This window comes from Oryx dammah, unplaced genomic scaffold (assembly GCF_014754425.2).
Source record: "Oryx dammah isolate SB20612 unplaced genomic scaffold, SCBI_Odam_1.1 HiC_scaffold_23, whole genome shotgun sequence".
Classification (NCBI taxonomy): Eukaryota; Metazoa; Chordata; class Mammalia; order Artiodactyla; family Bovidae; genus Oryx; species Oryx dammah.
This window is the reverse complement of record NW_024070207.1, coordinates 54,697,572-54,708,500: the sequence shown is the minus strand read 5'-3', so window position 1 is coordinate 54,708,500 and position 10,929 is coordinate 54,697,572. Positions and strand designations below refer to the sequence as shown.

The 10,929-nt window shown below is 52.8% G+C and overlaps 1 protein-coding gene across 1 annotated transcript; it reads right to left on the bottom strand.

Moving 5' to 3' along the window:
* Positions 1-394: 394 nt before the first annotated feature.
* Positions 395-6,428, bottom strand: CNGA2 (cyclic nucleotide gated channel subunit alpha 2). Its single transcript, XM_040265439.1, has 6 exons — positions 6,319-6,428; positions 5,993-6,085; positions 5,276-5,446; positions 4,145-4,252; positions 2,944-3,050; positions 395-2,603 (listed from the first exon to the last, which is right to left on the bottom strand). Exons 1-6 carry the CDS (start codon positions 6,426-6,428, stop codon positions 1,201-1,203), a joined length of 1,992 nt encoding a protein of 663 aa, XP_040121373.1. The 3' UTR covers positions 395-1,200.
* Between the last annotated feature and the right edge of the window lie 4,501 nt (positions 6,429-10,929).

Sequence of the window (10,929 nt, the reverse complement as noted above, 5' to 3'; positions counted from 1 at the left end):
GACCAGTAGGGCTTAAAGTGAAAGTGAAAGTGGCTCAGTCATGTCTGACTCTTTGCGACCCCATGGACTATACTGGAGTGGATAGCCTTTCCCTTCTCCAGGGGATCTTCCCAACCCAGGGGTTGAACCCAAGTCTCCCTCATTGCAGGCAGGTTCTTTTACCAGCTAAGCCACAAGGGAAGCCCAAGAATACTGGAGTGGGTATCCTAGCCCTTCTCCAGGGGGTCTTCCTGACCCAGGAATCAAACCAGGGTCTCCTGAACTGCACGCAGATTCTTTACCAACTGAGCTATGAGGGAAGCCCTAGTAGGGCTTAGACAGGCAGCAAAAAACAGCAGAGGGGATTCCAGGCAGAGTCTTAGGTAAGGGAAGAGAGAAATAAGGGGAAAAGAGATGGGTTGGGAGGGAGGAAGGGAGAGAATCTTAATAGCAGAGTGGAGCAATCACCACAAAGAGTTCAGAGGAATTTATTAACTTGTAAGTGTCTCTACTGCAGATGTTAACTTGAAGAGTCATCCACCCACCATCAGCCTCAGGGCCTCCTGAGAACTGCTCTGCATAGAGGGGTGATGGCCAGACTCCTGCCCACTGCCTTCTCTGGGTGCCTTGCCTGCTGGCCAACTGCTAGTTCCGCACTCCGTGCCCTGGGGTGGATTGGAGACCAGGAGCATCCTCCGCCCCCTGGCCCAGAGAAGATCACAGGGCTCCCTACTCTGGGTTGGCAGACAGAGGAATCAGCAGAGCAGGACTTGGAGTGAGCATCTCCTCCCTTCCCCCCTCCACACCTTTTGCCTGCCTTGGAAAAAGGACACTGGGACCAGTGCTAGGTGTCTGCAGCCAGTGTTCTAACTACATACTGCTGCAGGGAAGTGGACATATTCAGAACACAGAAAAGAACCAAGTGGGAGGTAACTAGATGCAAAAGAGCCTGGAGAGCTGCTCCTTTTCTCTTTCTTCCTCAGACTTAGACAAGCTGAAGCTTCTGGAAGCCAAGCTAAGCACAGTCTGTGATCTGCACAAGATTAGCTGTTAGTCGGACTTGGAGGAGGGCTTCTGGATGATCGAGCCCTAAACCTTCCAGCAGAGAGGCTTCTGGAAGAATTCAAGGGGATGTGGTAATGCATATATATGTGGGGACCTACACAGCTCTTCCAGCCCTGGGGTCAAGGCCAAGGCTGGAGGGGCAATTGGGCCAAGCCATTATGGCTTCTCAGCAGGTGGCTCCGGGCTGTTCAGACCATCTGACAGGTAGTCATCCTCATTATTCTGCTTCATCTTGGTTTCCAAAACTGTGATGCGCTGCTTGAGCTTCTGCTGGGCTCCTGTGTACTCGGCCAGCAGGCGGGCAAAACGAGTGTACAAAGTGTCCATGTTGGTCTCCAGCTGGTCTAGCTTTTCCTGCACATCTACTTCCATGCTGGCTGCCACCTCATTCTCATCCAACAAGCCCTCCTTCATCAGAATCTCCCGGCCTCTCTCCTCCAAGACCCTCTTGGCATCAGGGTACTCAGTCACAGCTTCCATAAGATCATCCTTGGACAAGCAGAACAGATCAGAGTAGCCAAGACTGCGGATGTTGGCTGTGCGCCGATTGCCCATTTTGCTGCCCTTAATATTAAGGATACTGATCTCTCCAAAGCAACTCCCAGCCGAGAGCAGGGCATACTGAGTGACACCGTCATCAGCCACCACTGCCAATTTTCCCTCCTTGATTATGTACATCTCCTTCCCAATATCCCCCTTGCGGCAAATGTAGTCCCCAGGGCTGAAGACCTGAGGCCGGAGCTTTAATACCAGTTCCACCAGCAGGCCAGCCTCACAGTCCTGAAAGATACGCACTTTCTTGAGTGTGGACAGGTGGACGTTGATGGCTATCTCAGCCCTAAGCTTGGCTGGCAGGTTTTTGAGGACTTCCCGCTCATCCACACTCTTCTTATTGGTCCACAAATAGTCAAACCACCTAATGACCTTGGCTTCCATCTCCTTGCTGACCTTTCGGAACTGCATATAATGTTTGACAGCATCAATCTTGGCCTGGAACTCAGCCCGGGTAGCATTCATGTTGGAGATCATGGAGCCCACATTTCCCACAATGGTGGCAAAGATGAGGACACCAATCAGGAAGTCAAAGATGACAAACAGGTACTCCTCATCCTTTACAGGGGGTGGTGTCTCCCCAATGGTGGTGAGGGTCAGTGTAGACCAGTAAAGGCAATAGATGTACTCCCTAGACAGGTAGCCATACTCAGGGTCAGTGATGTTGGGGTAAACCCAGGTGTCTACCCCAAAGCCGATGGACTTGGAGATGGCATAGTAGATGCAGGCATTCCAGTGGATGATGACCAAGATGTAGAGGATCAGGTTGCTGATTCGGAAGATGTTGGGGTAGCTGGTGCGTGTCTCAGTGCGGTCAAAGAACTCAAACATGCGGGCAAAGTGTAGCAGGCGGTTGAAGCGCACCTCAGGGTTGTGGATGCCCACAGCAAAATAGATCAGGTCTGTAGGGATGATGGAGGCCACATCCAGCTTGAACTGCATGGTGTGGATGTAGTTGTCCCGCAACTTCTTGCTGTCTTTCACCAGTAGCCCCTGCTCCAAGAAACCTAGTGGAGACACAAGCCAATGTATATCACCTCTGACTTCATACCTGTCCCTCCTGATAGACTAATGCTCAGGAAGGAGCATATGATCACTGAACCCTCCTTCCCAAGAAGGGTATAGGAGGCTCACACAGTATAGCTGGCCATAAGTATCCTAAGAAATCACCCCCAGATCCAAAACTCACTGAGCATGTAGGGAAGTTGAGATTCAAGGAAGGAAAGGGCATCAGCCCGTGTCCCAGCCAGATAGTTGAGGCTAACACCATGTCAAGGGTATTTCCTGAGAATTTGGATTCAAGCCTTTGGGTCATGCTCCTGCCTGTGCATCCCAGTTATCACTTACCTGTGCGCAGTCGGATGAAGAGGTCTGCGATGTAGACCACATCTGAGACGTAATCCAGCACCAGCCACACTATGTAGTAACCTTTCTGCAGGTCACTGAAGCAGGCTCTGCAGGAAGACAGTGCTGGGCTTCACCCTCAAAGCCATCCAGTGACTCCTGAAGTCCCCAAACTGATTGTCCACAAGCAGAGCTTGGGAAGGCCGCCAGGGGCACTGATGAGTCACAGTCAGTCTGCTGCCCAGAAGACACGGATTCACAAGTAACTCCTACTCCAACCCTTATTATACATAGACTTTGCTCCTGAACATTACTTGTCTGTCTGACCCACTGGACTGTGAGCTCCATGGAGACAGAGACCACCTCTTAGTATTACAACATACCTGGTGCCCCATGTGCTAGCCCAGAGCACATCCTAGCCCAGGATTCAAGTGCTCAACAGAAGTGAGTTGAATGAAAAATGAGTCATTGGAAGAATGCCCACAATACACAGCTGACTAGCCTCCATGTTTGGCTCTTCAGCACACACCTACTGAGAACCCAACATGGAGCACTGGCCAACCCACCTGAGAGAGAATGGTAGCTGGGCTTAGACTCAAGGCAGTGGGAATGAAGAGAGGTTGGAGACTGCAGGACAGTGTTAGGAGGAATTGAGTCTTGCTGCCTGGGTGGGTAGGGGCCATGGAAGAGGGCAAAGGAAGGGAGAGAACCCAGGATGACTCAGTGAGTGTACAAGTCAAAAATAGGAGCAGTTTACTCTGACTACTTGGTTACACTTCGAATGAAACCCAGCCCCCTCCTTGGTGGACAAAGCCTGCAGCACCGGCCTGCGCCTGCCTCTCCAACACTTTACTTGCAGTCCTCCAGACCCTCTCTCATCACTCAGGTCTTAGCTAAGGCACCACCTCCTCAGAGAGGTTCACCCTGACTGCCTTTTCTCTAGTATCAGTAGCTCCCTGCCTCCAGTCCCTGAAGCTGGCTTGAGCACTGGTGTATTCAGGTTCACTGTCAGTGTTCCCATAACCCTGAGAGCTCCAGGAGTGCAGAGACCATGTGTGCCGTGTTTACACGTGGTCCCTAGCCCTGAGCACTGAGCCTGGCGCCCATTAGGTGCTCAGTTAAACCTCTGGTGAATGAATGACTGAGGTAGGGTGAGCTCTGTGTCCACAGCTGGAACAGGTTGCTCGGGCCACTTTCTGCTCACCTGGCCACCAATAGGCACCAGTTGTAGAGGACGGGCAAGGCAATGAGAAAAAGCCAGCGGTAGTACCAGTCCCCGGCTGGGTCCAAGACAAAGAGTTCACACTTCTTCCTGAGGAGACACACAGAGACCAGGCTTGGGAACCAGCTCCCTGATGTGGCAGCACCCTGGCTCTCAGAGGCCAGAGGATCCTGAAAATGCAGTGCCTTGCAGGATGCCCAGGGGGATGCATGGGTTTTCTTAGGGCCTCATTTATGAGGAAGCCACAGCCTGGCGCTGGGCATCTAACTAGAGCTTGGTGGGTAAGAAACAGCCTTCTTCTGATTTTGACCCTACATGGGCCCATTGACTCCCGTGCTCTCTGGAGGCCTCTTGCCAAGAGGGTGCATGAGGGAGAGTGCTGTCACTGAGGCAGGCCTCGGGCCCCAGGAAGGGACTTACACAGCATGGTGATGAGGGCTCAGGGCAGGTCCCCACATCCCTCCTGGGAAGAGAGAGGGCCTCTGAGTGAATGTGCTTCCTGCCCGTCCCAGCTGTTTGGTCTGGCCTCCAGCTCCCGAATCACTTTTCCAGATGCCGGGTCCTGCCTTGGTGGGAGTGCTTTTCCTCTACTGGTCAGAGGTAGGAAATGTCGGCCTGGCCAGACATCCCCCATCGCCTACTCCTTCCTCAAAGAAGAGGCCCTCCAGACCTGCCTTCTCTGGCCTCCCCACTCACTCCGTCTTGCTCACTTGTTTCAGGGCCTCCTCCCTCCACCACCAGCCAGGCAGCCTCCAGCATGGCCTCTTCACACCCCCACTCTGCACTCACACAGGCGCTGGAGTTGACATGGGCTCCACAGCACTCTCTGGTTGCACCCTCCTCTGCACCCTTGGCTGAGTCCTCTTCCCACCCACATCCACGTGCCCTTGCCCCTTGCTTCCTGAGCAGCAGGAGAAGCTCTGTGAATCGGTGGCGAAGGTGAGAGGAGCCAGCAGGGGATCCTGGCCATTAGAAAGACTCTGGGCACAGACCAAAGAACATTTTAGAGCTGAAAGCACAGCAGGCCTCCCTGGCTGTGGCCTGAGGAACCCCACCAAGCCCTCCCAACACATGCTTGGGGCCCTTCCCATCCCTCAGGCTGGACTGCTGTACTTGGTGCCCTTTCCCTCGCCGTCCTTGTCGCCTTTGCTGTCCCCTTGCTGTGTTGTCACGGTGTGGAGCTCAGGCCCCCGGAAACGCTCAAGGAATGAGTCAGGTCTAGGCTCCTCCTCACGGAAGTTCCTGTTAGCCCACTCTCTGAGGACCCCCACCAGGCGGGCAATCCTAGAGCAGAGAGAGGGAGCATGAGGCATAAGAGACCTGTGCTTTGGAGAGAGGACCCACACCCAGGACAGGGGATGGGGCTTGGGCATGACTCAGCCCAGCAGCCTGAAGAGGCTACTCTGGGAAGACTTCCTGTAGGAGGTGTCATTTCTGTCGATTCTGAAGAACAAACATGGGGTCTCTGGGGTAAAATGGAGATGGTGCTGAGGGAGGACAAGTCAGGAGAAAGATTGCTTCAGGCTTTCTGATTTCTGCAAGGAGCCTACAACTCTTGGCTGGAGACCTCAGAGCCCTCCACCTGAGCCCCTCTGCTGGGAAGACAGTCTCTTCCTGACACTGCCACAGACAAGTCTGAAGAGAAACCTCCACCAGCCCCTCCAAACTTGCTGACAGGAGCTTTCTCTAGGGAGAAAAGTTGAGCTAGGGCAGGGCTGACAGGGCTTCCTAGAGCTCTTGTTAGAAAGGCCCCTGGGACCGAGAGGACCACACGATCTGACAGGCCCCATGGGAGGGAGGGGATAGTAGCAGGGCAGTGGTGAGACCCACCTGCGGAAGCCACCCCTCCTCTGCTGGGGGGCATCCATCTCTGCCAGTCGCTGTAGCTCTGAGGAGGTGTCATCATCGGCCGCAGACTGTGGCCTACAGAGGAAGGAGCAATATTGACTGAAGGCTTTTTTTGTTTGTTTTTTTCTGTGCATGCTTCATCTCCTATTAGCCCTCCCCCTTCCTAGGAGATAACCTAGAAATCCCATGGTCCTTTTAGAGGCTGCACTTGAGCCAAGGATTGTTTACTCTGTGACAATGAGGCAGAGCTGGGAGGAAGTAGCAGGCTCAAGGCCATCTCTGAAATGGTCCAGCCTCAACAGACTCACCGGCTGCTGGCCCTGTGGTCATCTTTGCCATTGGCCTTGATGGCATGAGGGGCATGGTGGTTGTGGTTATTGGCTGGGGAGCTCTTCACGCCATTGGCTTTTTCTGTCATCCTCCATGTACAACCAGGATCCTCACCTGCCAGGGAGAAGCCCAAAGAAAATTCACAGAAGACACCAGTACCCACATAAGAAGCTCAGGTGAGCACTGAGAACAGCACCAGGGCCCAGTTGGCAAACCCCGGCTCCCTGCAGTACTGCTATGGTGGTACAGGGCAAGATGCTGGTGCTCTCCCCACCCTGACAGGTTATTTAAAAGGCAAACTGTGCTAAACTGCAAGGTGTATTTCTTTTTCTTTTACCAGAATGAATTCTCTGACACATGAACTAACCAAGCTAAAATAAAACAAGAAAAAAACCTATTTCAGCCATCTTCCACTGACCTTGTTTGCAGCTATCTGGCAGAGACTGAAGCCACTGAGCACCTCCAAACTAGTCACTGCCCCTGAATTCCTGCACCATGAGAGGAGATGTACCTCCTTGGCCCAAAGAAGCTGTCACCTGCCTGCTCAGCTCTCTGGTTGTCCTCAGGTGAGAGTCCTGCCTCCCATTGACTTCTTCACCAGGGATGTGGACTCTGGGGGTCCTTCCTTTAAGCTTGAGTCACATTCTTTCAAGCATCCTGAAGCTGAGGAACAAACAGTGAGTGGGACTGAGAGTGAGACGAGAAAAAGGAGAGCACCCACGGGCTCTATAAGAAGCGGTACAAGTGAATACTTTCTCCTTTGGGCCATGGGGAGCTTTGCAAGGGCTAAGCAGGAGGATGACAAGGACAGTGTTATATTAGAGAAAGAGCCTTCTAACCGCTAAGTGGAGGCTGGCCTGGAGGGAGCAGAGAGGTGGAGAGATGTGCAGTGGAGAAGTCTGGAGAAGATGGTACAGATGAAGCCCGAGAGAAGGAAGAAGCCATTGGGGGTGGAGATTGAGGGAGAACAAGTGGGCGAGGTCACACAGGAAGATCTCTGGAGAACCGCAACATTTAAGAATTGAAAAGAGGAGGAGAGAGCCACAAAACAGACCAAGAAGGAGCATCCTGAAAAGGAAAAGTCCAGAAGAGAGACCTGGTGTTCCAAATGTGTCTTGCACAGGGTCAGGGAGGGTGTGACAGCCCTTCCCCACTGAGGCTGCCCTGCCAGATTTGCTCAGAAAGGATAAGCATACCCCACGGATGACCGGTGGCCCCAACTGCTGGAGCTCCTACTGGAGCCCAGCCTTCTCCAGCTTCGGAAGCGGTCCCCATGGTGACAGCAGGCACGTCAAGCTCTGTGGTGAGTGATAATAACAAGCAGCTTCAGAGCCTCTCACCCGCTGCTCCCTGTGGGAATGCGTCACTGGGATGCTAATGAGGGCACCTGAGGGACAGGAACTGGCATCCCTGTGTCCTCACTTGGACCCGAGAGGTGGCCAACCATGGTGACAGAAAGTTCCAAGCAACGCAAACAAAGCTGGGGCCACCTGCACTAAGCAGGCTTTCAGGGCTGGCCTCCTGGAAGCCTGAAGCTGAAGTGGGGCTGGAACATTGGCTCAAGAGTGGTACTCAGTAGAGACCTGTTCAGTGGCTGAATGACTGGGGTGGAGCAGTGGAAGTAATGGTCCTGTCCACGGCAGGGGTGTAGAGGACACTGGTGTGGGAGGCGGGACCCAGAGTACAGAACGAGCTCCGCTTATAGGAAGAAGGCAGAGGAGGCCAAGGCCAGCCCAGGGAGACTGCAAACTCCAGGCCGAGGACTCAGGATAGCTTCTTGCTGATAGAGAGCCAGCATTGGCCCTGTTTGCCAGTACTCGGACCCCTCCCATCCCTCCTGGTCATCTGGGATAGCAGTGGCCCTGAGCCCACAAGGGGGGCAGCCCTGGGGGCACATGACAAGTCATATGCCCTCTCTGAGTTTCTGGCACCAAGACAGATTCCTCTCCCATGATCCCTGCTTCTTCTCTGCCAGAAACAAGCTATTCCCTCCATCTGGCTGCCACCCACACTGCCCTTCAGGAGAACTGCCCCTTGGGCTGCTCACGGTGGGCACCTGGGCGGTCAGCTATCCACGGCCCACAGGTAGCTAGGCCAGTGCTTCTGATCTACATGCTCTCTCCAGAAAGTTCATCCAGTCCCAGGCTTCAGTTACCATCACGTCCCCACCCAGGCATCTCTTCCAAGGTGCCCACCCATCTCTCCAGTCTCTGTCGGGCATCTTCTTTTCTGAGGTGCCTCAAACTCAACCTAGCTAAAACTCAGCTTGACACCTTCACCTACAAAGTGGCTTCCCCTCTAATTTCCCCACCTCAGAACATGGCCTACCCTCTACCCAGTCACCCAAGCCAGAAACCTTCAGTCACCACCTCCAAGCAGTTTCCTTCTCAGTTGATTAGCCTCTACAAAGTGTCAAAAAAACCTTTCCATTCACTGCCCTCTGTCCCCAAGGCCCTGGCCTAGTCTCAGCCTTTCCAGTCACCCTCCAAGCCTGAGGCAGCAGTGTCTGACCAGCCCCATGCTCAGTGGGGCCTGGACTGGAGGGGAGATGTGGACACCATCAGGGTTGCTGGCAGTTCAAGCTCTCAGAGGGGATGAGCACTCTTGTAGCATAAGAGCAGAGGAGGCTGAGGGGAGAGTTCTGAGGAGATTATGGAGGACAGGCCCCAGGAGAGGGAGTCTCAGGAAGGGAGGAGCTTGAGATGAGAGCTGGAGCGGCCCTATGTCGAATGCTAGGGGCCTCACTGGCTACCTCGTCAAAAGCAAAGAGGGCATGTTTGCAAGGTTTCTGATTGAATGATAGGAGGTGAGGAACAATAGATGGGGATTGTAGCTAACTCTTTCTAGAAGCTTGAGGGAGAGAGAGTGGGAACCGGGAGATGTAAATTTGTAAACTTTTTGTGTTGCTATTATTTTTACCATTGTACAGAAAGGACATAAGGAAGCAAATTAAAAGGTTTGAGGAGGGATTCAATAGACAGTGAAAATATCTGTGCTCCTAACCCCAGTTGGCGCTACTGGTAAAGAACCTGCCTGCCAATGCTGGAGATGAAGAGAGGGGGGTTCAGTCCCTGGGTCAGGAAGATCCCCTGGAGGAGGACATGGCAATCCACTCAGTATTCTTGCCTGGAGAATCCCATGAGCAGAGGAGCCTAGAGGGCTACAGTCCATGAGGTCACAAAGAGTCAGACATGGCTGAGTGACTTAGCACACACATAACCACAGTTAGGGCTGGAGCTCATGACAGATGAGGGTGTGAGAGGTGACTTATGAAGAACATGGAGCAGAGGGGCTGGATGAACAGGCCGGAAAGGGGAAGAGGTGATAAGCAAACATGTTAGATGCAGCTAGGGAAGAGTGAGAGACAGGTGAAGAGGCTCAGTCATGCCAACCCCCAGCGTTTTCAGCGAAACAGGAAGGATTTCATCTTCAGAGGCAGCAGGCAACAGTAAGATGCACTGGGGAAACCAAGCAAGTGTCCACGCAGGGCTAAGCTGCATGAGGAAGACAGCAAATATAGTTGGCAAAGACAAGAGATGGACAGCAAACGTAGATAGGAGGGAGGCCTTCAAACCAAGAATGTGTGTGTGCATGTTAAGTCACTCAGTCGTGAACGAGTCTTTGCGACCCTGTGGACTGTAGCCCACCAGGCTCCTCTGTCCATGGGATTCTCCAGGCAAGGATACTTGAGTGGGTTGCCACTTCCTTCTCTGGGGATCTTTCCAACCCGGGGATCAAACCCAGGTCTCCTCATGTCTCCTGCAGGTTCTTTGCCACTAGCGCCACCTGGGAAGCCCCAAACCAAGAGTAAGACACCCTATTTCCACAAAAAACCCAACATCAATCATGGTGCACTTCTGGGCCTCTTTTCTCCTCATCCACAAGTTGAGCATCCAGCCCAAGACTTTTACAGAAACACCAGCCTGGTCCCAAGAGTCTCTCAGACCCTGGCTGAAAGCATTGTGAGGCTGATTCTTTCTGAGATGTTAAGACCAGGAACAGAAGAAACAAGTTAGAAATATAGCCAAGGCTAGAAGCCAGAGCTACTACTTTCCAGTCTGTGGCTCATTCAAGTCTCACTGCTGCCCAGTGCCCTTTTATTCATTCATTCATTCCATGCATATGGCCAAGACACCTGCTGTGCACCAGGCCTCCAAGGGGCTGGGGTGAGAAAGATGAGTCTGCAGAGTCTCTGACCTCAGTATTTCTCCCAGAATAAAAAGGAAAGCCATGAACACAGTTCATCCTCAGTCAGTTCTCTGTCCACATTTACTGTGTTTCTCAGCAGCATTCGGCACAGTTTAGACACTCTCTCCTTGAAATAACGGGTTCCATGCTCCTGATTCTCCTCCTGCCTCACTGGCCACTTCTTAGCGCCGTCTGATGAAGCCTCCTCCTCTTTCTTAGTTCTAAACTTTGGAGTGTCCTGAACTCAGTGTTTGAGTAGATGTCTTATATTTTCTTTCTTCATCATTTCTTCATCTAGTCTTCTGGCTTTAACACGTCTGTATACTGATGACTTGCAAATTTCAACACCTATCCAGCCTCTCTCCTGGACTCCAGTTTATCTCCCTGACATTACCATGTGA

Bases quoted from the DNA above. Each gene is read 5' to 3' on its own strand.
- CNGA2 (XM_040265439.1), bottom strand. From the start codon at position 6,428: ATGACAGAAAAAGCCAATGGCGTGAAGAGCTCCCCAGCCAATAACCAC. The intron at 4,253-5,275 runs GTACAGCAGTCC...GTGTCTCCTCAG, and splicing joins GGCGAGGGAAAGGGCACCAA to GAAGAAGTGTGAACTCTTTG. The intron at 3,051-4,144 runs GTGAGCAGAAAG...GTCTTCCTGCAG, and splicing joins TGGTGCCTATTGGTGGCCAG to AGCCTGCTTCAGTGACCTGC.